General features: G+C 54.3%; 1 protein-coding gene across 1 annotated transcript; it reads right to left on the bottom strand.

The window, feature by feature from the left end:
• On the bottom strand, positions 1-23,418 carry PELP1 (proline, glutamate and leucine rich protein 1). Its single transcript, XM_062215952.1, has 17 exons — positions 23,155-23,418; positions 10,733-10,797; positions 10,273-10,378; positions 8,563-8,712; positions 8,298-8,369; positions 5,351-5,410; positions 4,915-5,065; positions 4,632-4,761; positions 4,420-4,507; positions 3,928-4,016; positions 3,731-3,847; positions 3,484-3,631; positions 3,183-3,342; positions 2,203-2,258; positions 1,884-2,090; positions 258-1,760; positions 1-146 (listed from the first exon to the last, which is right to left on the bottom strand). Exons 1-17 carry the CDS (start codon positions 23,401-23,403, stop codon positions 54-56), a joined length of 3,444 nt encoding a protein of 1,147 aa, XP_062071936.1. The 5' UTR covers positions 23,404-23,418; the 3' UTR covers positions 1-53.
• Positions 23,419-25,166: the final 1,748 nt, after the last annotated feature.

Raw genomic sequence — 25,166 nt, 5'->3', positions numbered from 1 at the left:
GGCGCCTAAGGGCATAACTTTATTGGAAACGAGGAGGGCGGTGTAAGAGAGGGCTAGGAGTCGGGGTCTGCGGCGGGCGGCGGCTTCTCGTCATCAGGGGGACAATCGATGAAGTCAGCCAGCATGGCAGCTGTGTCATCCTGCTCCTGGTAGGGACAAAGACGCCAGACGTGATGAGTGGGTCAGGCTGGGTCAAGCGTCTTCCCTGACCCGAGCAGCGGCAGCCCTTCTCCTCCCAGCCCGGCCCCGGCCCTCACCTTTTCCGGGAGCTCAGCGGCGCCTGCCTCTACCTCTCCTTCCGCGGACGTGTCCGGGGGCTGGGGCACCTTGTCTCCCTCGCCCTCAGTCTCCTCTTCCAGCAGGGCTGGGGGAGCGGAGGGCTCCTCCTCCACAAGCGCCTGGGGAGGCGGCTCCACCCCGGGGCTGCTGGCTTCCCTCTCCGCCTCCCCCTGGGAGGGCAGCCCCTCAGGGGCCAGGGTGGGAGCCGCCTCCACCTCTCGCTCCTCCTCGGTCCCTGGCTCCTCCACTTGCAACAGCAGCCCAGGTTCTGGCTCTGGCTCCGGCTCTGGCTCCGGCGGCACCTTGGGAGACTCCGGAGGGGGCAGAGCCGGAGGCAAGGCTGGCGGGGGAGGGCCCCCTTCTTCCACCTCCCCTCCTGCTGAGCCGAACTCCAACTCTTCTACCTCTTCCAACTCTTCTTCCTCCTCCTCCTCCTCCTCCTCCTCTTCTTCCTCCAATTCACCTTCTTCTTCCTCAAATTCCTCCTCAAACTCTTCTTCCTCTTCTTCTTCCTCTTCAAAGTACTCTTCTTCATCCTCTTCCTCTTCCTCGAAGTCTTCCTCCTCCTCCTCTTCTTCCTCCTCTTCCTCCTCCTCTTCCTCCTCCTCCTCCTCCTCCTCATCACTGCTGTTGATGTTAATGACCGTCAAATCCTCTTCCAGGGCGGGAGGCCCCCCTCCTCCTCCTCCTCCTCCTCCAGGAGGCCCTTCCGGGACCAACTGGGGAGGCGGGAGAGCCACAGGTCCAGGAACCGGTGGGGGCGGGGGTGGTGGGAGAGGGCCTGGGGCTGCAGGAAGCTCTTCAGGTTCCTCCTTGGCCGGCACTGGAGGGGAGGCTGTGGGAGGCCCGGCGGGAGCCGCAGGGGGCGGTGTGGTGCCCGAGGGTGGCGGAGGTGGCAGGGGCAGCAGCCCCTCAGGCACGATCACCACACTGTCATCCGAGTCGCTTTCCAAGGAGATCTCCACGTCCGACGCCTCCTCCTTATCATAGTGCACAAAGGCTGGTCTGGGCACTCTTCCCCCGAACGTTTCATCTGGGGGCACCGCAGGTGGGGGAGTCCCACTGGGGGCAAGGACAGGGTCCTCATGGGAGCCTGCCCGGTGGTTCTCAGGGCCAGGGAGGAGCCGGGGAGGGACGGACACCAGGCCAGGGACAGACAGGCCTAAGTGGTTGGCTGTGGCTGGGGGTCCTGGGCGTGCTGAGGGCACAGGGCCCGCAGAGGTCAAGGGGCCTGCAGAGGGCACGGGGCCGGCTGAGGGCACGGGGCCAGCTGAGGGCACGGGGCCGGCTGAGGGCATGGGGCCGGCTGAGGGCATGGGGCCGGGGGGGTGGAAGGGTGGGGCCCTGAAGGGAGATGGGGCCTCAGGAGGGGGGACGGGGGCAGGTGTGAGGCAGGTGGGGCCCATGGACTGCAGGGGAGGAACGCGAGGGTGAGTCAGAGCAGCACAGGTCACCAGCGCTTCTGAGCAGAAAGAGGAGACCTGAAGGAGGAAGAGCAGGCAGTGAGCTCCAGGAAGACAGGGCCTGGGGGGGCGGAGTGCAGCCCAGCATCGAAACAGGAGAACCCAGGAGCCCAAGAGGACTCAGGCCCAGTCAGCACTCACCTCAAGGCTGTCCTCTCGCTGGCCAAGGGAGAAAGCTTGCAGGGCGCAGGCCAGAGGAGGTGGGCAGCGGGGAGAAGGAGCCAGCAGCAAGGCCAGCAGCAGGCGGTAGAGTTCACGGCGGCAGCGGGAGCTGGTGTACGGGGAGCTGCCCAGGACCTCACTCTGCTGGACACCCATGACCAGGGGCAGGACTAGATCATGCAGCCTCTGCGAAGGACACAGAGCACACCTAGGAACGCCACCAGGGCTGCTACCCAGTCTGGGGCACACCACCCACTTCCCCGCCACGGACAGCAGCCCCTGCCCAGGCTCTACCTACCCTGTGCGTCTCCTCCTTGATGAGAGGCCCACACATGAGGATGGTGCGGCTAAGGCCTGGGCGAGAGAGCGCAGTGTGAGGGAGGCTGCCAAGCAACGCAGAGCAAGGGCCCCTGCAGCTCTGCCCCCGCCCACCCCGGGCAAACCATTTAACTTCTCTGAGTTTGCTTTCTCTACTACCAAACGCGGCTCATGGGTGAGCATCTAGCCTAGTGACTGGAAAACACCAGTTGGACTACTGACACCCCACGTCAGAGAGCCTGGGTTCATTCCCAGCTCCAGTTTCCTGCTAATGCAGACCCAGACCCAGGGGAGCACAGTGATGGCTCAAATAATTGGTTCCTGCCACCCACAGGGGTGGTTCTGGTCCTGCCCTGTCCTGGTCATTGCATGCATTTGGGGAGTGAACCAGCAGATGGGGGCTTTCTCTCGGTCTCTCTGCCTCTCAAAATTTAAACAGGAAAATGCAATAATGTAAATAAAGCATCATACACATGCGTATATATACAGATGCAAACACAGATCAGATACAGAAATGCGGTAGGTGGCAGGCAGTGAAACACCCAGGGCCCAGGGGAGAGCCACGCACTAACTGCAGTCTCCAACCAGCAACTGGGCTTTAGGGAGCAGCCGCTGTGCTGCAAACATGGCTGTCGGTGGGCCCTGCTCTGGCAGAGGTGAGCTCTGCAGGCAGGGCCCGTGCCCAGGGCTAGAGCTGCAGCTGGTGTGGATCATGGGTGTGCAACGTATCCACTGAGCACACGAGACAGCTGAGGCCGGAGAGGAGCGGGGTAACCACCCAGAACCCCCACTCAACAGCAGAACCCAAGACTACTGCAGCCTCGGGACTGGCACAGCTGCTTCCGCTCCTCCCCCTGCCAGTCGGCACCTTACAGACGCTGTCCAGGCTGCCAGCTGGTTCTGCGCTGTCACTCTAGGCCATCCCAGGCCCCAGAGGTCCAGGGCACAGGCCTCACCCACCTCGCAGAGCGGCTGCGCACACATCGCTGTTGGCATTGTTATCCCCCTTCCGGTGGCTGGGCGGGGCCACGGCCTCCCCCACGTCCAGCTTTAGCTTCTTGGGGGCACTGGGCTTCCCAGTCTGTGAACTCCCATCAGGGCTCCCCCGGGGGCTGCGCAGCTGGTGGGCGGAGGGAGACACAAATCACATACACAGGGAACCGGGGAGGCGGCATGGGGTCAGGAGGCAGTGTGTGGTGAGGGGCGAGTGGACAAAGGACACAGGACGAGCGCCCTGGAATGGGAGCCAGGCCTCGCTCACCTTGAGGGCATCTGTTGGCGGGGCGATGTCGCTGAGCAGGTGGGTGAGCAGGGTCTCTCCAGACGCTCCTCCCTGCAGCACCCCTGCCGAGGCCCCACAAACCTGCACCCACAACTCTAGCACCGCGTACACCTTGGTCCGGATGGTGCTGTGAGCGGAGATGGCCGGTTACGAATGCAGCTCCGCGTGCCAGACCCCCACTTGCCTAATCCACCCTCTCCCCTTCATCCGCTTCCCGGATGGTCACCTGTAAGGCCTCTCCTGGCCGGGAGAGAGGGAATCCCGGCCAGCGCTCCAGGCATTGAGGACCTGGGGAAGCAGGCGGCTGATCAGTGCCCCAAAGCGCAAGAGTCGGCTTCCACACCTGGGGGCAGAGACAGAACAGTGACCCTCATTTCCAGCACACCCCAGTCCCCTCACTCCACGCCACCCAACCCCACTCACGCAAGGATGAGCGCAGAGAGCAGGTCCAAGGCTTCCAGGTGGACAGAGGGCAGCAGCAGCAACCGCAGGGGGCCGTCCCCAAGCAAGCTCTGGGGGAAAGGGTGGCAAAAATAAGGAGTGGGAGAAGAGAGAGAGCCAGGAACAGGGCCACAAGAGACGCATGTTGACTACACAGACACTTTCACACAGGTGAGGAACCCAGCCGAGCCCTGTTCTCCCCACAGCGTCAAACCGGGTACGGAGGAGCCGCTTGGCAAGGACCCGCTGACTCCCAAGTACACCCTCCTCCAGAGGCGCATTTGCCTAAAGTGCCCCACTGGAGGACCGCGTGCCTGTGGGGCCGGGAGACACGGCGGGGATAGTAACTGCACTAAAGGAAGGGGCTGCCGGGCCAACCTCAGGGACCACACTGCCCGGGAGCCTCCGGTCCCAGTCCCTTCCTGGCTGCCCAGAGTCCTGGCCCGGGCTGTCAGAGAGGACAGAGCCACTCACGATGTTCTTGCTGCTGACGCTGAGCGTTCGGCAGATGACATCCAGGACTTCTTGCACAGGCACGGACACAGGAGCCCCAAACTCAGAGCTAAAGAGAACCAGAGCAGGCAACCCCTCAGAGGGGCTCCTCAGCGTCACTCCACCCGCCTCGAGCTCCTCCCATCGCATCCCCTGCCGCTCCCGGCTCTGCTCCCTCCAGCGCCCACGCTCACCTGAGCATGAGCCCCAGGCAGCGGGCCAGCCCTGAAAACCTCTGCCGAAGACGGAGTAGGACATGGGTGTCGCCATCTTCCGACTGGGAAAGCAGTGCCTCCACGCCTGGGTCTTCGTTTGGCACAGAAACTATGCAGAAATACACCAGGTACGTAGGTGACCTAACTAAACTCCCATCCATTCTACCTAGAACCCAGCGGCCCCACCCGGGGCCACCATCCTGTTCCCTCCGGCCAAGCTCCCCCTGGCTCCTGTCCCGCCAACACCAGCCCTGGTCCCTACCCGTTTCGGCGCCCTCGTATAAGGCCCCCAGCAGGGTGTGCAGTGAGGCCAGCAGACTGTGCAGTTCTTGCTCCCAGCTCTCAGTGTGCTTCAGTCCCTGGGAGAAGCCAGCCCCTAACGAGGGCAGCTTGGAATAGCACTCACAGGCCAACTGCAGAAGGAAGGGCAGACACTCGGTCAGCCAGGAACCTAGCCTGGTCTCAGGATCCCCACCGCTAATGCCCAACAGGGATGGAGAGTTCAGAGGGAAACGGGCGGAGGGAGGGAGGGAGGGAGAGGGTGCAGATGGACAGAGGAGGGCAGAAGCCAGGACTTGCGCACGCTAACAGGAAGAAAGCGGAACCAGGATCCAGAAGCAGTACGGGGAAAATTAAGAATGAACAGTAGAAGACGCTCCTGGCTCGGGACCCTGGGCACCTCCACCCTTTCCCTTTACCTGCTGGAGCTGAGGGCTCAAGGCGTCCACACGAGAAAGGAAAAAGGAGGCCAGCTTGCCCTGGATGAGGAGAAAAGAGTGAGTGAGGCGGCTCCAGCAGCCACAGACGAGCACACGGTCCACCCCCGGCGGCAGGCTCAAAGCCAGGCGTGTTCTCTCCGAAGCCGCAGGAAGCAGAGCGCTCTCACTGGGAATCAGCACCTGGTGCCAGCCAGGCCTCCACGGAGGGACGACGTCATGGGGCCAGATTCTGCTCTGGGCAAAGAGTCTGCCTCTGCCCCCCACCCCAAGTGGGCTCCCTCCTGTCAGCTTCTGCACAATGACCAAGACCCCCTCAGCCAGAAAGACAGAGCGTGCAAACAATCCCACAGCCCAGCGCTCTCTCCACCAACTCAGATGCGGGAATCAGAGTTCAGGGGCTGCTGGTGTGGTGCAGTGGGTTAAGTCGCCGCCCACAACACCAGCACCCTGCCTTGGAGTGCTGTTTTGAGTCTCAGCTGCTCGGCATCCGATCCAGCTCCCTGAAAATAAGCCTGGGAAAGCAGAAGATGGCCTTGCCACCCATATGGGAATCCCAGATGGAGTTCTGGGTTCCCAACTTCCGCCTGGCCCAGCCTTGGCTCTTCTGGGCACCTGGGGAGTGAATCAGAAGATGGAAGATCTCTGTCTCTGCTGCTATGCCTTTCAAATAGGTAAACATAAATAAATAAAGATTTTTTTTTAAAAGATTTATTTATTTTATTTGAAAGGTAGCGGGGCCGGCGCTGTGGTATAGCGGGTAAAGCTGCCACCTGCAGTTCTGGCATCCCATATGGGCGCCGGTCTGAGTCCTGGATGCTCCACTTCCGATGCAGCTCTCTGCTATGGCCTGGGAAAGTAGTGGAAGATGGCCCAAGCCCTTGGGTCCCTGGCACCTACATAGGAGACCTGGAAGAAGCTCCTGGCTCCTGACTTCGGATCATCACAGCTCCAGCCATTGCGGCAAATTGGGGAGTGAACCAGCAGATGGAAGACCTCTCTTACTTTCTCTCTCTCTCTGTGTAACTGTTTCAAATAAATAAATAAATCTTAAAAAAAAAAAAAAAAAAGAAGAAGAAGAAGAAGAAAGAGTTACAGAAAGAGAGAGAGAGGAGAGAGAGAGAGAGAGAGAGAGAGGTCTTCCATCCGCTGGTTCACTCCCCAAAAGGCTGCAGCAGCCGGAGCTGGGCCAGACTGAAGTCTCCCACGTGGCGCAGGGGCTGAGGCTGATGACTCGGGCCATTCTCCTCTGCTCTCCCAGGTACACCAGCAGGGAGCTGGATTGGAAGTGGAGCACCCCGGACTTGAACCAGCACCCATGGAAGGATGCTGGCGCTGCAGGTGGCGGCTATATCCACTTCCCCACAATGCCAGGCCCCTAAAGATCTTAAAAGAACATTGCACCAGAGATTTAGAAAGGTTGGAGACAGGATTTCCACCTTCAGAGGACACACCAGTCAGTCAGGAAGACAGAGTAAGCGTACGGGGAACCTGTACCGAGGCTGGCACATTACGGAAGGGGGGCCGAGAGAGAATAATGCTGAGGTCAGGAAGAGGGGCTGAGGAGGGCAGAGTCTGGGTAACAAGGCCAGAGAGACACACAGCAAAGCAACACAGCCAGAAGATGCCAACAGAGCGTGACAGCCCACGCTCAGAGAGCTGACTTCACAGAGGGGCGCAGGCCTTGCACACACACAGGTGAGCTTCCGGAAGACTACTCAGCAGGGGACACAGGACAGGAGCAGAGGCCTGTTGGCGAATGTCTCAGGGTGCCTCACCACGGACTCCCTCCCAGCTCCCCAGGGACAGGAGCCACGCTCAGTTCCCCGCATCACAGAGCATGACTCCCCCTGACCAAGACCAGCACTGTCATGGCTGCCCTAGGAGCCAGGACCATTCCCCTTGGACTTGGACAACACCCACACTCACGTGGCAGTGTCTCAGAACACTGAAACACAGAACAGAAACCATCCAAGGACTCTGATTCCCCAGCTTCTCCAAGGACAACAGTTCAACTCCAGCTTCCCACTAATGCAGACCCTGGAGGCAGGAGTGACTTCCTGCCACCCATGTGGGAGACCCGGATTGCATTCCTGGCTCCAGGCTTCAGCCCTGGCCTCAGCCCTGGCTGCTGCGGGTGTCTGCAAAGTGAACGAGCAGCTGAGAGCTCTTTGTCTCTCTCAAATAAGTAAAATAAATAAATAGGCAAAAAAAAAAAAAGTCCTAGGCTGAGGTCAACAGACACCTCTTACGTGGTCCATCTCCTTGAAAATAAAACTAATTTTTCCACTGACCTCCTGCCTCTCCTGATGCACATACTCCTTGCCTCTGTGACCTGGGGTGGCTCTGCTGTGCGGTCACCTTGCAGGGGTTGTGACAACTTGGGGGGAGGGGTGGAGAAGTCACAGAGGGAATTTACTAAGGGATACAAAGAGAAAGACGAGTTTGGGGAGCTGAGTGCTCCAAAGTGGCTAAGTGTGACTATGGAAAGAGGTGACTTTAAAGATCAATCAGGGGGCCGATGCTGTGGCGTAGTGGGTAGAGCCACCGCCTGCAGTGCTGGCATCCCATACAGGTGCCAGTTCAAGTCCCGGCTGCTCCATTTCCTATCCAGCTCTCTGCTATGGCCCAGCAAAGCAGTAGAGGATGGCCCAAGCCCTTGGGCCCCTGCACCCACGTGGGAGACCCAGAAGAAGCTCCTGGCTTCGGATCGGCTCAGCTCCGGCCATTGCAGCCAATTGGGGAGTGAACCAGTGGATGGAAGACCACTCTATCTCTCTGCCTCTCCTTCTCTCTCTGTGTAACTCTTTCAAGTTAAAAAAAAAATACCAATCAGAAGATAGGTGTCAGAAATCTCAGCAACGGAACCTGAAGGAAGAGAGCCAGCCAGGCTTACGTTGCCGGGAGAAGAGTTTCCGTGAGTGCTTACTTTGAGAGAACCACAAGCTCGGGGGAAGTAGGTCATACAAGCCTTCATTCCTTCCAGCGCCGACTGCTCACACTGCGGGAAAAACACGACATCAGGAAGAAGGAAGGGACCACGAGCTCCATCCCTGCACTCCCATTTCACCCCACCCCTGTACAGTCCCTTGCCCACATAATCACTCTTCTCACTTCTTCAGTACTAACCCCCAGTCATTTCCCACTGCATCCTTTAATCCAAACAGGGCAGCAGAACTGGGGGCAGGTCTCACCTCTGGTCTGAGGCCCAGCAGGGAAGTGAGAAGCCCAGGGAGGTGGTTTATGGAGATGTCCCGGAACAGCACCGGAAGCTGGGCTGCATATCGTAGCAGGTCCTTCAAGACAGCCACAGCCAGTTCCATTGTGGGGGGTGGGTCCTGGGACTAGAAGCAACAACACTCCATGCTGCCAACCTCATCCTTGCCAAGAGGAGGACAGAGGCAGCGCAGCACGGGCTTGGACAAACAGCACAGTTAACGACAGTGTTACCACCAACTCTACTACCAGGTAACGGTCCAAGTACTTGAGTGCCTGTCACCTACATGGAAGACCCAGAACGAGCTCCTGGTTCCTGGCTTCAGCCTGGCTCAGCCTTGGCTATTACAAACATGTGGAATAAACCAGCAGATAGGAAATTTCTGTCTGTTTCTCTCTGACTCTGCCTTGCAAATAAATAAAATTAATAAAATACTAATTAAAAAAAGAAAAGAAAAGCTGGGGCCAGCGTTGTGGTGTGGCAGCTTAAGATGCCATCTGCAGTGCCAGCATCCCGTAGGGGCACTGGTTCGAGTTCTGCTTGCTCCACTTCCAATCCACCACCCTGCTAATGCACCTGGGATAGCAGTGGAAGATGGCCCAAGTGTTTGGACCCCGGCACCCACATGGGAGACCCGGAAGAAGCTACTGGCTCCTGGCTTCAGATCAGCACAGCTTCATCCATTAAGGTTATTTGGGGAGTGATCCAGTGGATGGAAGATCTCTCTGTATCTCTACCTTTCATATAAATAAATAAATCTTAAAAAAAAAAAAAAAGCTAATGAAGAGAAACTATCAGAAGCTAGAGTATAAAAAGTCAGATGAGGGGCTGGCGCTATGGTGTAGCGGGTAAAGCAGCTACCTGCAGTGCCGGCATCCCATATGGACGCCGGTTTGAGACCTGGCTTCTCCACTTCCGATCCAGCTCTCTGCTATGGCCTGGGAAAGCAGTGGAAGATGGGTCAAGTCCTTAGGCCCCTGCACCCGCGTGGGAGACTTGGAAGAAGCTCCTGGCTCCTGGCTTCAGACTGGCCCAACTCCAGCCATTGCAGGGAAAAAAAAGAAAGTCAAATGAATTAAAATAAGCTAGGGAGGCTGGTGCTGTGGCACAGGGGATAAAGCTGCCATCTACAGTGCTGGCATCCCATATGGGTGCCAGTTCGAGTCCTGGCTGCTCCACTTCCCAACCAGCTCCCTGCTAATGCAGCTGGGAAAGCAGCAGCAGATCGTCCAAGTCCTTGGGCCCCTGCCCCCATGAAGGGAGATCTGGAGGAAGCGCCTGGCTCCTGGCTTCGGAGCTCCCAGCCCTGGCCATTGCGGCCATTTGGGAAGTGAACCAGCAGATGGAAGAGATATCTCTCTCTCTGCCTCTCTGTAACTCTGCCTTTCAAATAAACAAATCTTAAAAAAGTGAACCAGCAGATGGAAGAGATATCTCTCTCCCTCTCTCTCTGCCTCTCTGTAACTCTGCCTTTCAAATAAACAAATCTTAAAAAAAAAAAAAAAGCAGATAAAAACACCAAAAAATTCAAAAGGATATTTCTATTGAAGCATATCCTCCCTGCTCTTAGGAAATCACTTCTAGTTACTCTGTCCTCAGAACAATATCCAAGCTGCAAAGTACACACAGACCCAGGGTGGAGGAGGAGGTGGGGAGGGGCAGAGGCGGCTCGATGCCAAATCCTTACCTGCAACACCTGCTGAATGCTCCGGAGCCAAGAGACGCAATGCTGCTGGAACATCTCCGTGGAGCTCTCCCCTACCAGCAGGGACAGCAGACACAGGCCCTCAAACCTCGCGAGAAAGAAGAAAGCGGTGGCCAGTGGGTACAGGCTACGCTTCAAGGAAGGCCCTGACTGCTCTTTCATTCCACGGAGAAACGTGACACGTTACCCCCAGGTCCACTGCAGTTGCTAACTCCTGACATACTTGGAGTGCAGTGGGGGCAAACGCAATGCCAGCTGGGGAATCGGAGATCTGGGAGCTCCTGGGAACGGTGAGGTTCAACTCACGTGAGCTCACAAAAACAATGACACTCTATCCTCTTGGGAATAGACAAAGCCCATGAGTCCATGGATGACAATGACAGACACGCAGGCAGACATGCAGCCTGCATCCCAGGGAGTAAACACAGGGTTAAAGACTTACCGTGTTTTGATGGAACCGAGCCGTGCATTGCTGAGACTCACCAAAGCCCCCACTGCTGAAAGGTTCTAGAGGAGAGACAATGGGGAAGCCGAGTCGGCAACAGCACGTTAAAGACGTGCAAGCCTCCTGGGCCAGCACCTGCGGAGCCTTTCTGGCATCACAGCTCCTCTGCTGTCTTTGCCCTCTGTCCTGTGGGCAGCACTCACAGCAGCTGACCCTCAGCCTTTCCTCCTGTTCAATCTTGCCTGACCCCTTTGCCTATGTCCTACCCAACCAATCAGAGCTAAACAGAGGACAGCCCACCTTGTCCCACCACCAGACTTCAAAGCTGAGTCTACCAGACTACCTAGCACCAAGGAGACAGCTGGACAAACTTGCTGCTATCCTTCTTCCTGTTCCCTCAAACAACTCCTCCACTGTTAACCCAAAACTCTAAAATCTCAAACTGTCTGACCTCACGTGAAAAGGCACGGGCAGGCAGGTGCTGTGGTGCAGGGGCCTGGGCCACCACTTGCAATGCCCACACCCCTTTATCAGAGTGCGAGTTCAAGTTCCAGCAGTTCCTACAGCACGCCCTGCTCAGCAGTGGATGATGGCTCAAGTACTTGACTCTGCCACCCAAATGAGAGACCCACATGGAGTTTCTACCTCCTGGCTTTGGTAAGGCCCAGCCCTGGCTGTTGCAGGCATTGGAGAATGAACCAGTGGATGGAAAATCTCCTGTCTCTATTTCTCTATGTCTCTCTGCCTTTCAAACAAAACAGAGAGATAAAATGTTGTTTAAAATTCTGAAATGCAAAACACTTATGGGCCCAAGCATCTCAGGTTAAGGGATGCTTACCCTGCAGATAGCACTGGACGGTGCTACATACTAAACGGAAGAACAGAGCACAGTAAGAAAGAAGAGGCATGCCCAGAGCGTGGAGAGGAGAGAATGTCTTACATAGCAGAACACAGACCCAAAGGAGAATGAAAACCCACGTGCCGGTTCCCTCCCACCCCACCAGTGGGGAGGTAAGCTAGTGCAGCGCCTTTGGAAAACAGTCCAGCAGTTCCTCAAAAGGCTACACATACAGTGACATGTGACCCAGAAGTTCTACCCCTACATGTATGCCCAGCAGCAATGAAAACACGTCCTCACAAGAACCTGAATTTGAACATGCATATCGATGTTATTCATGATAACCAAAAAGTGCAAACGACCTAAATTCCATCAGCTGATGAATGCACAAACATGGAGAATACTATCTGGCTGTAAAAAGGAATATAGTTCTTAAAAAAAAAAGGAATATAGTTCTGAAAGCTAAGTCAAAGTCACACATTCTGACTCTGATTACAAAAAATGGAAACTGATCACAGCACACAACTCTGCAAATACACCAAAAATACTAAATACTAAACTGCACAACTTAAATGAGTGAGCTGTATAGTATGTGACTCACATCTCAAAGGTTTTTTTTTGTTTGTCTGTTTGTTTTTTTAGTTTAAGAGGCAGGGATAGAAATGCCTGCAACAGCCAGGACTGGGCCCAGTCTAAATGGGGATCCGGACACTCAATACAGGTGTCCCACAGGAGTGGCAGGAACCCAGTTACTTGAGCCATCACTGTAGGGTCTGCAATAGCAGGAGGCTGGAGTCAGGAACCAGAGCTGGTATCAAACTTGGTACTCCACTGTGAGACACGGGCATCTTTACCACTGACAAACTAGCAAAGCTTATTATTATTATTATTTTTTTCCTTTTAAAGGCATAATGATAACCTAAGTGTTTCAGACACAGGAAAGAAAAAGAGCAAAGGGTACGAAATGCAAGCACACTCGGCACATCTGAATAGCAGGAGGCAGGGCTGGCGCAGTGGTGCAGCAGGTTAAAGCCCAGGCCTGCAGCGCCGGCCCGCATCCCATGAGTGCTGGTTTGAGTCCCAGCTGCTCCACTTCCGATCCAGCTCCCTGCTAATCAGCCTGAGAAAGCAGTGAAGGGCAAATCCTTGGGCCCTACATGGGAGACCTGGAAGAGGCTCCTGGCTTCAGATCAGCTCAGCTCTGGTCATTGTGGCCATCTGGGGAGTGAACCAGTCGATGGAAGACCTCTCTCTCTCTCTGGGGAGTGAACCAGTCGATGGAAGACACACACACACACACACCCATCTTTACTACCTATCTCGGTAACTCTTTCAAATAAATAAATCTTTAAAAAAAAAAAAAACAGTAGGAGGCAAACTGTCGCTGGAGCAGAGCGAGCAAGGTGGACAGAGGCTGTCATAGATGAAGGCTGGGGTATCAGCTGCATGGGTGATGCTAATTTTTACTCTAAGATAAAAGCCCTGGGTACAGAAGGCATTTGAGCAGAGACGTTACCTGACTTGAGTGCTGCTGCACAGCAGACTAAGCACAGCTTGGGATACACACACCTCATGTCAGAGTGCCTGGATCGAGTCCTGGCCACTCTATTTCTGAGCAAGCCTCCTGCCAGTGAGCCTAGGAGGCAGTAGATGATGGCCCTGCAACCCATGTGGAAGACCCAGATGGAATTCCTGGTTCTTGACTTTGCACTGACCAAGCCCCAGCATTTGAGGGAGTACACCAGCAGATGTAAGATCTTACTCTGTCTCTCCCTCTCTCTGTTACTCTGTTAAAAACACACAAACCAACAGGGGCAGACATTCAGTCTAGCAGTTAAGTCAAGGGCATCTGGACTGTGAACCAGTAGCTGGGAACTCTCTCAAAAAGTAAGTAAATTTCTTTTTAAATTAAAAAACAATATCGGCGGGGCCGGCGCCATGGCTTAACAGGCTAATCCTCCGCCTTGCGGCGCCGGCACACCGGGTTCTTATCCCGGTCAGGGAGCCGGATTCTATCCCGGTTGCCCCTCTTCCAGGCCAGCTCTCTGCTGTGGCCCGGGAAGGCAGTGGAGGATGGCCCAAGTGCTTGGGCCCTGCACCCACATGGGAGACCAGGAGAAGCACCTGGCTTCTGGCTTCGGATCAGCGAGATGCGCTGGCCGCAGCGGCCATTGGAGGGTGAACCAACGGCAAAGGAAGACCTTTCTCTCTGTCTCTCTCTCTCACTATCCACTCTGCCTGTCAAAAAAAAAATTAAATTAAATAAAATTTAAAAAAAAAAAAAAAATATCGGCAACACATGAGTTGCCTCGCTGAGAAGGCAGAAGCAGACAGAGGAAATAGGAGGCTACTGTAATATCCAGGCAACAGATGATTCAGCTTAAAGAATATGGTGACAATGGGGATATAGAACTGTCAAAATCTGGACATGCTGAAGGTAGAGGTACCAAGTTAAATATGGATGAAGACAGAACGGTAAAGGATAACCCTAAGGTTTCTTTCTTTTTTTTTTTTTTTTTTTCCTTTTTTGACAGGCAGAGTGGACAGTGAGAGAAAGACAGAGAGAAAGGTCTTCCTTTGCCATTGGTTCACCCTCCAATGGCCGCGGCCGGCGTGCTGCAGCCGGCACACCGCACTGATCCGAAGGCAGGAGCCAGGTGCTTCTCCTGGTTTCCCACGCAGGTGCAGGGCCCAAGAACTTGGGCCATCCTCCACTGCCCTCCCAGGCCACAGCAGAGAGTTGGCCTGGAAGAGGGGCAATCGGGACAGAATCCGGTGCCCCAACTGGGACTAGGACCTGGTGTGCTGGCGCCACAAGGCGGAGGTTTAGCCTATTGAGCCGCAGCGCTGGCCAACCCTAAGGTTTCTAACTTGAGGCACTAGAAAGATAGGTGCCATTTACAGAGACAGGGAATGATAGGGGAGGAGCAGGTTTTAGAGGTGAGAGTCAGGGGTTCAGTTTCAGATAAGGTAAATCTGCTTTATCTACTCAACATATAAAAATGAAAACACCAAACAGGTACTGAGTGGACAAGTCTGGAGTTAAGCAGAGAAATCCAGGTTAGAAATGGGCATCTAGAAATTGTTGCCTGGGGCCGGCACTGTGGCACAGCAGATAAAGCTGCCACCTGCAGTGCCAGCATTCCATATGGGCACCGGTTTGAGTCCCTCCGCTCCACTTCTGATCCAGCTCTCTGCTGTGGCCTGGGAGAGCAGTAGAAGATGGCCCAAGTACTTGGGCCCCTGCACCCATGTGGAAAACCTGGAAGCTATTGGCTCCTGGCTTCGGATCAGCACAGCTCTGGCCATTGCAGCCAATGGGGGAGTGAACCAGTGGATGAAAGACCTCTCTCTCTCTCTCTGCAGCCAATGGGGGAGTGAACCAGTGGATGAAAGACCTCTCTCTCTCTCTCTCTCTCTGCCTCTCCTTCTGTGTGTAACTGACTTTCAAGTAATTAATAAATCTTAAAAAAAAAAAAAAAGTTGTTGCCTGTGAGACTGGATCAGCTCACCAAAGGAATGAGTGTACCCAGCAGAATGCAGTGGGAAGACTGGGTTCTTGGGCACTCCACGCTTTAGGGATCAGAAACGTGAGGAGCAAACAGTCACTACTGGAAAGACTGGGCAGTGGCCAGGGTGGAAAGAGGAAAATCAAAACAGCACGGGGGCCGGCACTGTAGCCTAGTGGGTAAAGCCCTGGCCTGCAGCACCGACATCCCATATGGGCGCTGGTTTGAGTCCCGGCTGCTTCAACTCTGATCCAGCTCTCTGCTCTGGCCTGGGAAAGCAGTGGAAGATGGCCCAAGTCCTTGGGCCCCTGCACCCATGTGGGAGACTGAGAGTAAGCACTTGGCTCCTGGCTTCAGATGGGCAACCTGCATGGGAGACCTGGAAGAAGCTCCTGCCTCATGGTTTTGGATCAGCTCAGTTCTGGCAGTTACGGCCATTTGGAGAGTGAATCAGCCGATGGAAGACCCCCCCCCCCCTCTGGCTCTACCTCTCTGTATCTCTTTCAAATAAATAAAAATAAATCTGAAAAAGGAAGAAAAAGAGAGACAGAGAGAGAGAGAGAGGGAGGAAGATAGACAAAGATAGACACCACGATATCCCAAAAGTCAAGGGAAGGCAGCTTCTCAAGAAGGAAGGAATAATCAACTGTATCCTAAGAGACAACTCAAATAATACAGAGCTAGATGTGACCTTTAAACTTGACCTTTAAGAGGTACCATATCACCTGCAAAGGACTATTCTGACAAGTGGTTTGGCTGAGTCTAAATGGAACAACTATCATAGTAAAAGTTAGGGAAGAATTTTATTTTTAAGATTTATTTATTTTGAGGGCCGGCGTCGTGGCTTAACAGGCTAATCCTCCGCCTTGCGGCGCCAGCACACCGGGTTCTAGTCCCGGTTGGGGCGCCGGATTCTATCCCGGTTGCCCCTCTTCCAGGCCAGCTCTCGCTGTGGCCCAGGAAGGCAGTGGAGGATGGCCCAAGTCCTTGGGCCCTGCACCCGCATGGGAAACCAGGAGAAGCACCTGGCTCCTGGCTTCGGATCAGCGAGATGCGCCGGCCACAGCGGCCATTGGAGGGTGAACCAACGGCAAAAGGAAGACCTTTCTCTCTGTCTCTCTCTCACTATCCACTCTGCCTGTCAAAAAAAAAAAAAAATGTTTAAAAAGATTTATTTATTTTTTGAAAGGCAGGGTGACAGAGATCAATCGATCTTCTATCCACTGATTCACTACCCAAATAAATGCCTGCAACAGCCAGAGCCAATCCAGGCCAAAGGCAGAAACTCCAATCTCCCACATGGGTGGCAGGAACCCAAGTAGTTGGGCCACCATCGGCTGCCTTCCAAGCACATTAGCAGGAAGCTGCATCAGAAACAGAGTAGCAAGGACTCAAACCAGCACTCCAAGGGGCAGCTCAACCTTGCTGTGCCTTAACCCTGCCATGGAAGAAGCTCTAACCGACGCTAAAACAAGTGGGTAAAAGGTTGACACAGACACAGACATTTACATCATCCCCCCCAAGATAACAAATTTATTAACTGCAAATGTAGTTAAGACACCTGGCAGATACCACTTTAACCCAATAATCAAAGTTAACCTCTCTGGGGCCTGCGTGTGGTGCAGCGGGCTAAACTGCTGCCTGTGAGCTGGCATCTCCTGTGAGAGCCGGTTCGAACCCCAGCTGCTCCACTTCCAATCCAGCTCCCTGCTAAAGTGCAACAAATGATGGTTCAAGTACTGGAGTCACTACCACCTACGCAGGAGACCTGGATAGGGAATGGAGTTCCTGGCTCCTGGCTTTACCCTGGCCCAGACCTGGTTGCTGCAATCACTTGAGGGTATGAACTCTTGTCACTCTTCCTTTCAAGTATATAAATAAATCTTTTTTTAATAAAGTTAATTTCTTTCAAACAGTGGTAAATGTTAGGGAAGAAATAAAACGGGATAATGACTGGAAGGGAAGGGCCCACTTTATTTCCAGAGTGGGCAGGAGCATCCTGGGAAATGGAGACATTTAGGCCGAGCTCTAAACGAGAAGGTGCTCGCCTTTCCAAAGGCTTCGCAGCAGGGAGTAAAGGCCTCAGCACACTCTAGGAATGCGGCCAGCCCAGCCGGGAAACCAGGGAAACCAAAACCGGAGGAGACACACCATGCATAGCCTCAAGCCCTGAGGTTGAGGTTGCTGTGTGGCTGCAAGCAGCAGAATGCTGGGATCTTACTGAGTTTTTTTAAAAAGATCCTTTGCTACTGGCAAGAGAACTGCAGGGTCCTAAGGCCCGAGGAAAGATACCAGGCAGACGCTGTGTCCTTCAGAGAACAAACAGTTACAGAAGAAAGGACATCTGGGATTCGCTTTAAAAAATGCTTGGGGGAGGGGAGGCGGGGGCAGAGTTGGGGAGGAATGAAATTAAGATTGCTAAAATGTTCCCGGGTGAGGTCCTGCTGAGCTGTGGCCTGGTAGGTTAAGCATCAGCCTGCTGCAACAGCATCCCATATGGGCGCAGGTTTGAGTTCTGCTTGCTCCACTTCTGATCCAGCTCCCTACTGACGGCCTGGGAAAGCAGCGGAAGATGGCCCAAGTCCTTGCATGGAAGGCCCCGAAGAAGCTCCTGGTTCCTGGCTTCGGATCGGCCCAGCTCCGGCCGTTGCAGCCATTTGGGGAGTGAACCAGTGGATGGAAGACCCATTTCTCTTTTTCTCTCTGCCTCTGCCTCTCTGTAACTCAACCTTTCAATAAATAAATAAATCTTAAAAAAAAAAAGTGGTGAATCACAGGTAGGCAGAAAAGGAGTGGGCAGTGACAAATGAGCAGAGCATGGAGAAGGAACCGAGAGACTGGGGGCGGGGTGTGCCACGGGAGGGGCACAGTGAGCAGGAAGCAGTGCAGGAATCCCCAGGTGCTGAGGAAGTTCTGAAGGGGGCAGACAGGACGAGGGGTTCACCTTGGCAGGCTCACCCAGCTTCCGTGAGGGAATGGATTCAGGAGAGGAAGAACCAAGGGCGGGCAGCCAGTCAGCAGACTTGTTAGAATCGGCAGCATGCAGACTAAAACTGGAACGTGGCCCCTGAGCGAGGATGACATGCAAATTCGTGAAGCGTTTCATATTAAAAAGAAAAATGACTGCTGCTATAGTCCAAGCTAGAAACTGTCACAGTGTGTGGTGCTTGTGGGAAACCCAAGCTGGTGACTGAGGCACGTGAATCACACAGTGGAGCTTTGTCTCTCTCTCAAGCTCCAAGCTTATTTCCTTCATTTCACTTTTTTTTTTTTTTTTTTTTTTTGACAAGCAGAGTGGATAGTGAGAGAGAGAGACAGAGAGAAAGGTCTTCCTTTTTGCCGTTGGTTCACCCTCCAATGGCCGCTGCAGCCGGCGCATCGCGCTGATCCGAAGCCAGGAGCCAGGTGCTTCTCCTGGTCTCCCATGCGGGTGCAGGGCCCAAGCACTTGGGCCATCCTTCACTGCCTTCCCGGGCCATAGCAGAGAGCTGGCCTGGAAGAGGGGCAACCGGGATAGAATCCAGCGCCCCAACCGGGACTAGAACCCGGTGTGCCGGTGCCACAAGGCGGAGGAGCCACGGCGCCGGCGTCATTTCACTTCTCAACTGAACCGTAATTCTCTGAAGAGAAGGATCACATCTCACGTAGCCACCCAGGCACAGGAACCATACTAACACATAATACAGACTCAGTAAATGCTGACTAAAAACCTATGGCGGGGGGAGTGTCGTAGCACACTGGCATTCCAATGCGAGTGCAGGCTCCAGTCTCACTCTGCTTCTGACCCAGCTCTGCCAATGTGCCTGGGAAAGGGGGCAGAATATGGCTCAAGTGCTGGGGCCTCTGCCACCCATCTGTGAGACCAGTTCCTGACTCCTGCCTTCAGCCTGGCCCAGACCTGGCTGTTGTAGCCATTTGGGAAGTACTCCAGTGGACAGAAACTCTGTCACTCTGCCTTTCAAATAAATAAATAAATATTCAGATGATGACAGGCTAGACTGAAACAAGTTCAAAGGTAAAGTCCTTTTTTTTTATTTCCTAGAGATTTATTTATTTGAAAGGCAGAGTGACACAGAGACAGAGGCATAGAGAAATAGAGGTCTTCCATCCACTAGTTCACTCCCCAAATGGCTGCAACAGTCAGAGCTGAGCTGATCCGAAACCAGGAGCCAGGAGCTTCTTTCAGGTCTCCCATGCGGGTGCAGGGACCCAAGGACTTGGGCATCTTCCACTGCTTTCCCAGGCCATAGCAGAGAGCTGGATCAGAAGTGGAGCAGCCAGGACTCGAACTGGCGCCCATATGGGATGTCGGCACTGCAGGAGGCAGCTTTACCTGATACGCCACAGCACCAGCCCCAGTAAAGTACTCTTTACAAGTTATAAGGCCTCAGTATAGGTAGGGGACTAGGGATGACGTCAGGATCCAGAGAGCCAAGAGATACCTTCAGATGCCTGTATGCTCAAGCTGCTAGAGAAGCAGAGCCAGAGAGACACACTGTGAACACCACATCTGCTTCTAATTTAACAACAGCTAAACTACAGGGCGTAGTGTTGTGGCACAGCGGGTTTAGCTGCTGCTTGCAATGCCCACGAAGCCCACATCCCAAACTGCAGTGTCAACCGGAGTGCCAGCTCCTCCGCTTCCAATCCAGCTTCCTTATGCATCCTGAGATGTAGCAAATGATGGCTCAGGTGTCTGGGCCCCTGCCTCCCACTTAGGAGAGATCTGGATGGAATTCTGGGCTCTCGGCTATAGCGCTGGGAAGTAAGAGCTCTGCCTTCCAAGTAGATGAAAATAAACAAACATTTTTCTAAAAATCTGTTACAGGGCTGACACTGTGGTGTAGCAGATTAAGCCTCCACTTATGGTGCCAGCATTCCACATGGGCACCAGTTCAAGTCCTGGCTGCTCCTCTTCCAATCCGGCTCCCTGCTAATGGCCTGGGAAAGTAGTGGAAGATGGCCCAAGTGCTTGGGCCCCTGCATCCACACTGGAGACCCAGGAGAAGCTCCTGGCTTCAGACTGGCCCAGCTCTGGCCACTGTGGTCATTTGGGGAGAGAACCAGAAGACAGACCTCTCTCTCTCTCTCTCTCTCCCTCCCTCCCTCCCTCGTTCCCTCCCTCCTCTTTGTAACTCTGCCTCTCAAATATATAAATCTTTTAAAAAAAAAAATCTGTTAAGTGACAGGCATGTTGGCACAACAGGTTAAGCCATCCCTTGGGAAGCCCCCACCCCATACAGGAGTGCCGCTGCTTCCAATCCAGCCTCCTGATAATGACATTCTGCTACAGTGGGCTCCTGCCACCCCGTGGGAGACCAGGATGGAGTTCTGGCTCCCAGCTTCAGCCCAGCCAAGCCCGGACTGTTGTAGGTATCCAGGGAGTGAACCAGCAGAGGGAGAATCTCTCTCTCTCTCTGCCTTTCAATTAAAAAAAAAAAAAAAAAACTAAGGGAAAGCAAAAAAAAAAAACCGACCACACAGACCCATGTACTAAGAACCCAATATAAGAAGCACAAATAGAAAAAAATTCAACACAGACTGTATCCAAAAATATGGCATATGTAGTATTAAAGGAGGACCCCAGTTTCCTGTATTACCCTTAGCTTCTCCACTCAAAATTCTACTAGACTTGGGAAATTTAGAGAAAAGAAATAAGATGTCAAATCACTCAGTTGGAATCAAGGGAAGAGGCACAGTCTTTTTTTTTTTTTTTTAAAGATTTATTTATTTATTTATTTACTTGAGAGGCAGAATTATACACAGTGAGAGAGAGAGAGGTCTTCCATCTGCTGGTTTACTCCCCAAATGGCTGCAATGGCCAGAGCTGAGCTGATCCGAAGCCAGGAGCCAGGAGCTTCTTTGGGTCTCCTATGCGGGTGCAGGGACCCAAGGACTTGGGCATCTTCCACTGCTTTTCCAGGCCATAGCAGAGCTGGATCAGAAGAGGAGCAGCCAGGACTAGAACTGGTGCCCATATGGGATGTTGGCCAGCGGAGGATTAACCTACCGTGCACAGCACCGGCCCTGGCAGTCTTGAAAGAGGGGTCCAGAGCTGTGGCATAGTGGGTAAAGCCACTGGCACCTCAGCTGCTTCACTTCCAATCCAACTCCCTGCTGGTGTACCTAGGAAAGCTGCAGAAGATGGCCCAAGTGCTTGGGCCCCTGTACCCACATGGGAGACCTCGCTGAAGCTCCTGGCTTTGGCCTGGCCCAGTCCCAGCCATTGCAGCCATGTGGGGAGTGGGCCAGCTGACGGAAGATCTCTCTCTCTGCCTCTGCCTCTCCTTCTCTGTACCTCTGCCTTTCAAATAAATAAATAAATAAATCTTTTAAAAAAGAAAGAGATGAAAAAAATCACACATTTATAAGCAGGACAGATAACAGTTCATAAATGCTCAGGAAAGAAAAGATATGCCTGGGCTTGTTTGTAGACAGGAAGAACATAAGAAAAAAAAAAAAAAAACAGCACTGTAATACAACTGAGAAAAAGGAAGCTTATGAATTAGAGGGAGAGGACTTAGAGAAGAGAGAATCCTTAATCAGCTACTGCGTCTGAAACTGGCCTGAGTGGCAGAGGGCTTTGTCTCACCTACTGTGCAGTGATGGTGAGGACTAACACACCAGGTTATGTCTCAGCAAAGTGGGGTTAAGTTCACCCTGGAGGGATGCATACAGCTGGGACAGTCTCAAGAACAAAGGCTTGGGGGGGGGGGGTGCCCGCCTTCAATGCCGGCGTCCCCTGTGGACACCAGTTCTAGTCCTAGCTGCTCCACACTTCCGATCCAGCTCTCTGCTATGGCCTGGGAGAGCTTGGAGGATGGCCCAGGTCCTGGGGCCCCTGTACCCAGTGGGAGACCCTGAGGAAGCTCCTGGCTCCTGGCTTCAGATCGGCTCAGCTCCGGCCACTGCTGCCGTTTGGGGAGTGAACCAGCGGATGGAAGACTTCTCTCTCTCTCTCTGCCTCTGCCTCTCTGTAAATCTGCCTTTCAAATAAATAATCTTAAAAAAAAAATTAAATAAAAAAGAAAAAAGCTGGACAAGGAAGAGCTCACCACGTGTCTATGTGTGTATTTGGAGAAAAGTGAGTGGGAGGGGATGCAGGAAGGAGAGAATACTAAGGACGCGCCTCTTCCGGCTTAAACACCTTATGTTGTCCTTAGGAGTGCCTTCACTTGGCCAAGACAACGGTGGGACACGCTAGGATGGGGACGATGGGGAAGCCACGGAAAGGGGTGCACAGATGTGAAAACTGCTCAGGACAAAGTCAACAGGGCTGGAAAGCTTGCTCGTGGGATGGGGTGGGGGGGGAGGTGCTTAGGATGACGCTCGGGTTTCTGGCTGGCAGGACTAAATGGATGCTAGATGCTGCTCTTGACGACCGTCCAAAGGCTCCTTGTAACCCGGCCGACAAAACTGTCTGCCCACTGCCTACCCACCCCAACGCCTTCTTCCCAGTTTCCTCCTACCCGCAGGGCCTTCCCACACCAAGTTTCCTCGCACGACGGGACCGCCCCTCTCGTTCTCTTTCCTTACCCAACCCCCGCTCATCCTAAGGGTCTCAGCTTAACCTTCGGAAGATCTCTGTAAGTCTCCGGATTATCTTAGAGCCCCCCTGCTACTCAGTTCTCGCTGTGTTCCACTGCGTTTCGTCCATCGCCATCACGGCCGTAAATGGCGCGCCGAGTAAGGGCTGGGGAACCACTTGCTGAATACGTCCATTAAACCAGTCCTCCCTAAAAACAACCCCAAACAGGTACCGCCAAAGGAAGAAGAGGCTGGGGAAGCTAGCGAGTGAGCAGGCCCCGAATCGAATCCACTCCTGTGTGCCTAACAATAGCCTAGCAACAGACAACTACGGCCCCATTTACCCGCCCACAACTCAAGAACCCATAGCGGGTAAAGGAGAAGAAACACGCGGATCTCGTCCGGCCTGACAGCTGTCTCCGGTTTCTGCCCTCAGCTCGCCTCCCCTCCAGCCCCTGCGGCAGCTGCAGTGTACCATAGTCCCGGCGCGCAGGTGCCTCGTCAACCTTCCCACAGGGCCGCGGGCACGCGGGCCACCGACTCACCTGGGCCCCGCCCACCGTTCCATGCAGCCGCAACAGGCACACGAGCCCGGGCAAATGCGGGGCGGAGCGGACTGGAAGATGCACGGGAGCAACGGTGGACCCCGTCCGCGGCTGCAGCAGCCCGGAAACGCTCTCCAGCAGCAGCAGGCGAAGGCGCGAGCTGGAGCCCATCGCCGAGAGACCCCCGGCCCCGCCGGGAACCCCCGCCGGGGAGCCCGCAGAGGGCCCGCTGAGAACGGCGGCCGCCATCTTTCCCGGGCTGGAGTGGTGGCGTGGCGCGATGACGCAAACACAGCGCGACGCACGCCTCGTGAGGAGGGGGCGTGAGGAAGGGGCTGTGGTCCTGCGCACTGGTGCGTGGAGGCGGATGCGCGGCGCCAGCTGCGAGAGAGCATGCGCGGGGCGGCGGGGCCGGCTGGCGGGGCGGCGGGTGGCGGGTTCTGGGGGTGTCGCATGGCGGGGGGCGGTCCCGCGGAGCAGAAGGGGCACGTGGTCCGGACGGAAGGCGCCTGTGCCCGAAATGTTCCCGTTAAACTTAGGCGCGGGACACTGTCTAGGGAGTCGGTAACCCGCGGCTGAGGCACTGACCCGCTCGCCCGAGGTCCCGGGCATCTGCAACTTCGGAAATTACACGTTATACATGCCTTGCCGAAACAAATTCAGGCAATACTGAAGGGCCTGGATCAAAAAGAAACTCTCTTTTCTCCAGTGCTTTCCTAACTCCGTGCCCGAACGCGTCCACAGCCTATTTTACTAAACAGTAAGCTGTGGAGGTTTTTTTTTTTCCCCGTTTCCTATAATGTGGGTGTCCTTAAAATGCCTTTTTTAAAAAAATTATTTATTTATTTATTTATTTGAGAGGTTAGAGGTACAGACAGTGAGAGGGAGACAGAGAGGTCTTCGATCCGCTGGTTCAGTCCCCCGAATGGCCGCAACAGCCAGAGCTGAGCTGATCGGGAGCCGGGAGCCGGGAGCCAGGAGCCAGGAGCCAGGAGCCAGGAGCCAGGAGCTGCCAGGCACCCATATGGGAGGACGGCCGCAGGCAGAGGATTAACCTGCTGCACCGCAAGCACCAGCTCCCTTTAAATGGCCTTTTAGGGTCCGGCGCTGTGGCGAAGCGGGTTAATGCCCTGACCTGAAGCACGGGCATCCCATATGGACACCAGTTCGAGACCTGGCTGCTCCACTTCCAATCCAGCTCTCTGCTATGGCCTGGGAAAGCAGTGGAAGATGGCCCAAGTCCTTGGGCCCCTGCACCAGAGTGGGAGACCCAGAAGAAGCTCCTGGCTTCAGATCAGCACAACTCCAGCAGTTGCGGCCAATTGGGGAGTGAATCAGCGGATGGAAGATCTCTCTCTCCCTCTCTGCCTTCCTTCTCTGTGTAACTCTTTCAAAAAATAATAAATAAATCTTTTTTAATGGCCTTTTAAGCTGCATGGAGGGAATGAAGTGGATGCCCCATGATTTAACCGTTATTGTTGAATGTTGGTGGACACAGGGGGCTCTTGCTTGGGGTGTAGCCAAATAATCAGCTTCAAACTAAAGTTGCTCAAGGGAAAGCTTTATTTACTTGTGGCCAGGGAAAGAGATGGAGGAAAGGTACAGTTCCTGGAAAACAAACACACACACATAAAAGTCAGTGGCTAGAACTTTTACAGCAGGTGTAGGGGAGTGTAGGGGGGAGGCTTGGTGTACAATGTATACCCGGGCATGGTCTGAGGTCTTTGTGGGTGGGTATCTGGCTCCCTGTGAGGACACTGTAGCAGGATAAGCTCTCCTGGGACATCCTTTGAACTACAGGCTCCAGGGCGTCTACACTTAGGTTGCAGATTCTCTGCCCCTGTGCCTGGGCTTCCTCTGTTTGGCTCAGTCCTGCACTCTTGGTTACAAACAGGGCTGGTGCAGTGTTACACTAACTCGGACACTGCTGTGACCAGGCTAAGACCTCTTTGTGTATCAGAGTCAAATCTGAGAGTCATCTTTGATCTCTAATCCTTCAAGTCCTAGCATTC

The sequence above is a fragment of the Lepus europaeus genome, chromosome 18 (assembly GCF_033115175.1).
Source record: "Lepus europaeus isolate LE1 chromosome 18, mLepTim1.pri, whole genome shotgun sequence".
In the NCBI taxonomy this organism is placed as follows: Eukaryota; Metazoa; Chordata; class Mammalia; order Lagomorpha; family Leporidae; genus Lepus; species Lepus europaeus.
The sequence above is the reverse complement of the archived record's forward strand: the minus strand, read 5'-3'. Positions and strand labels throughout refer to the sequence as shown.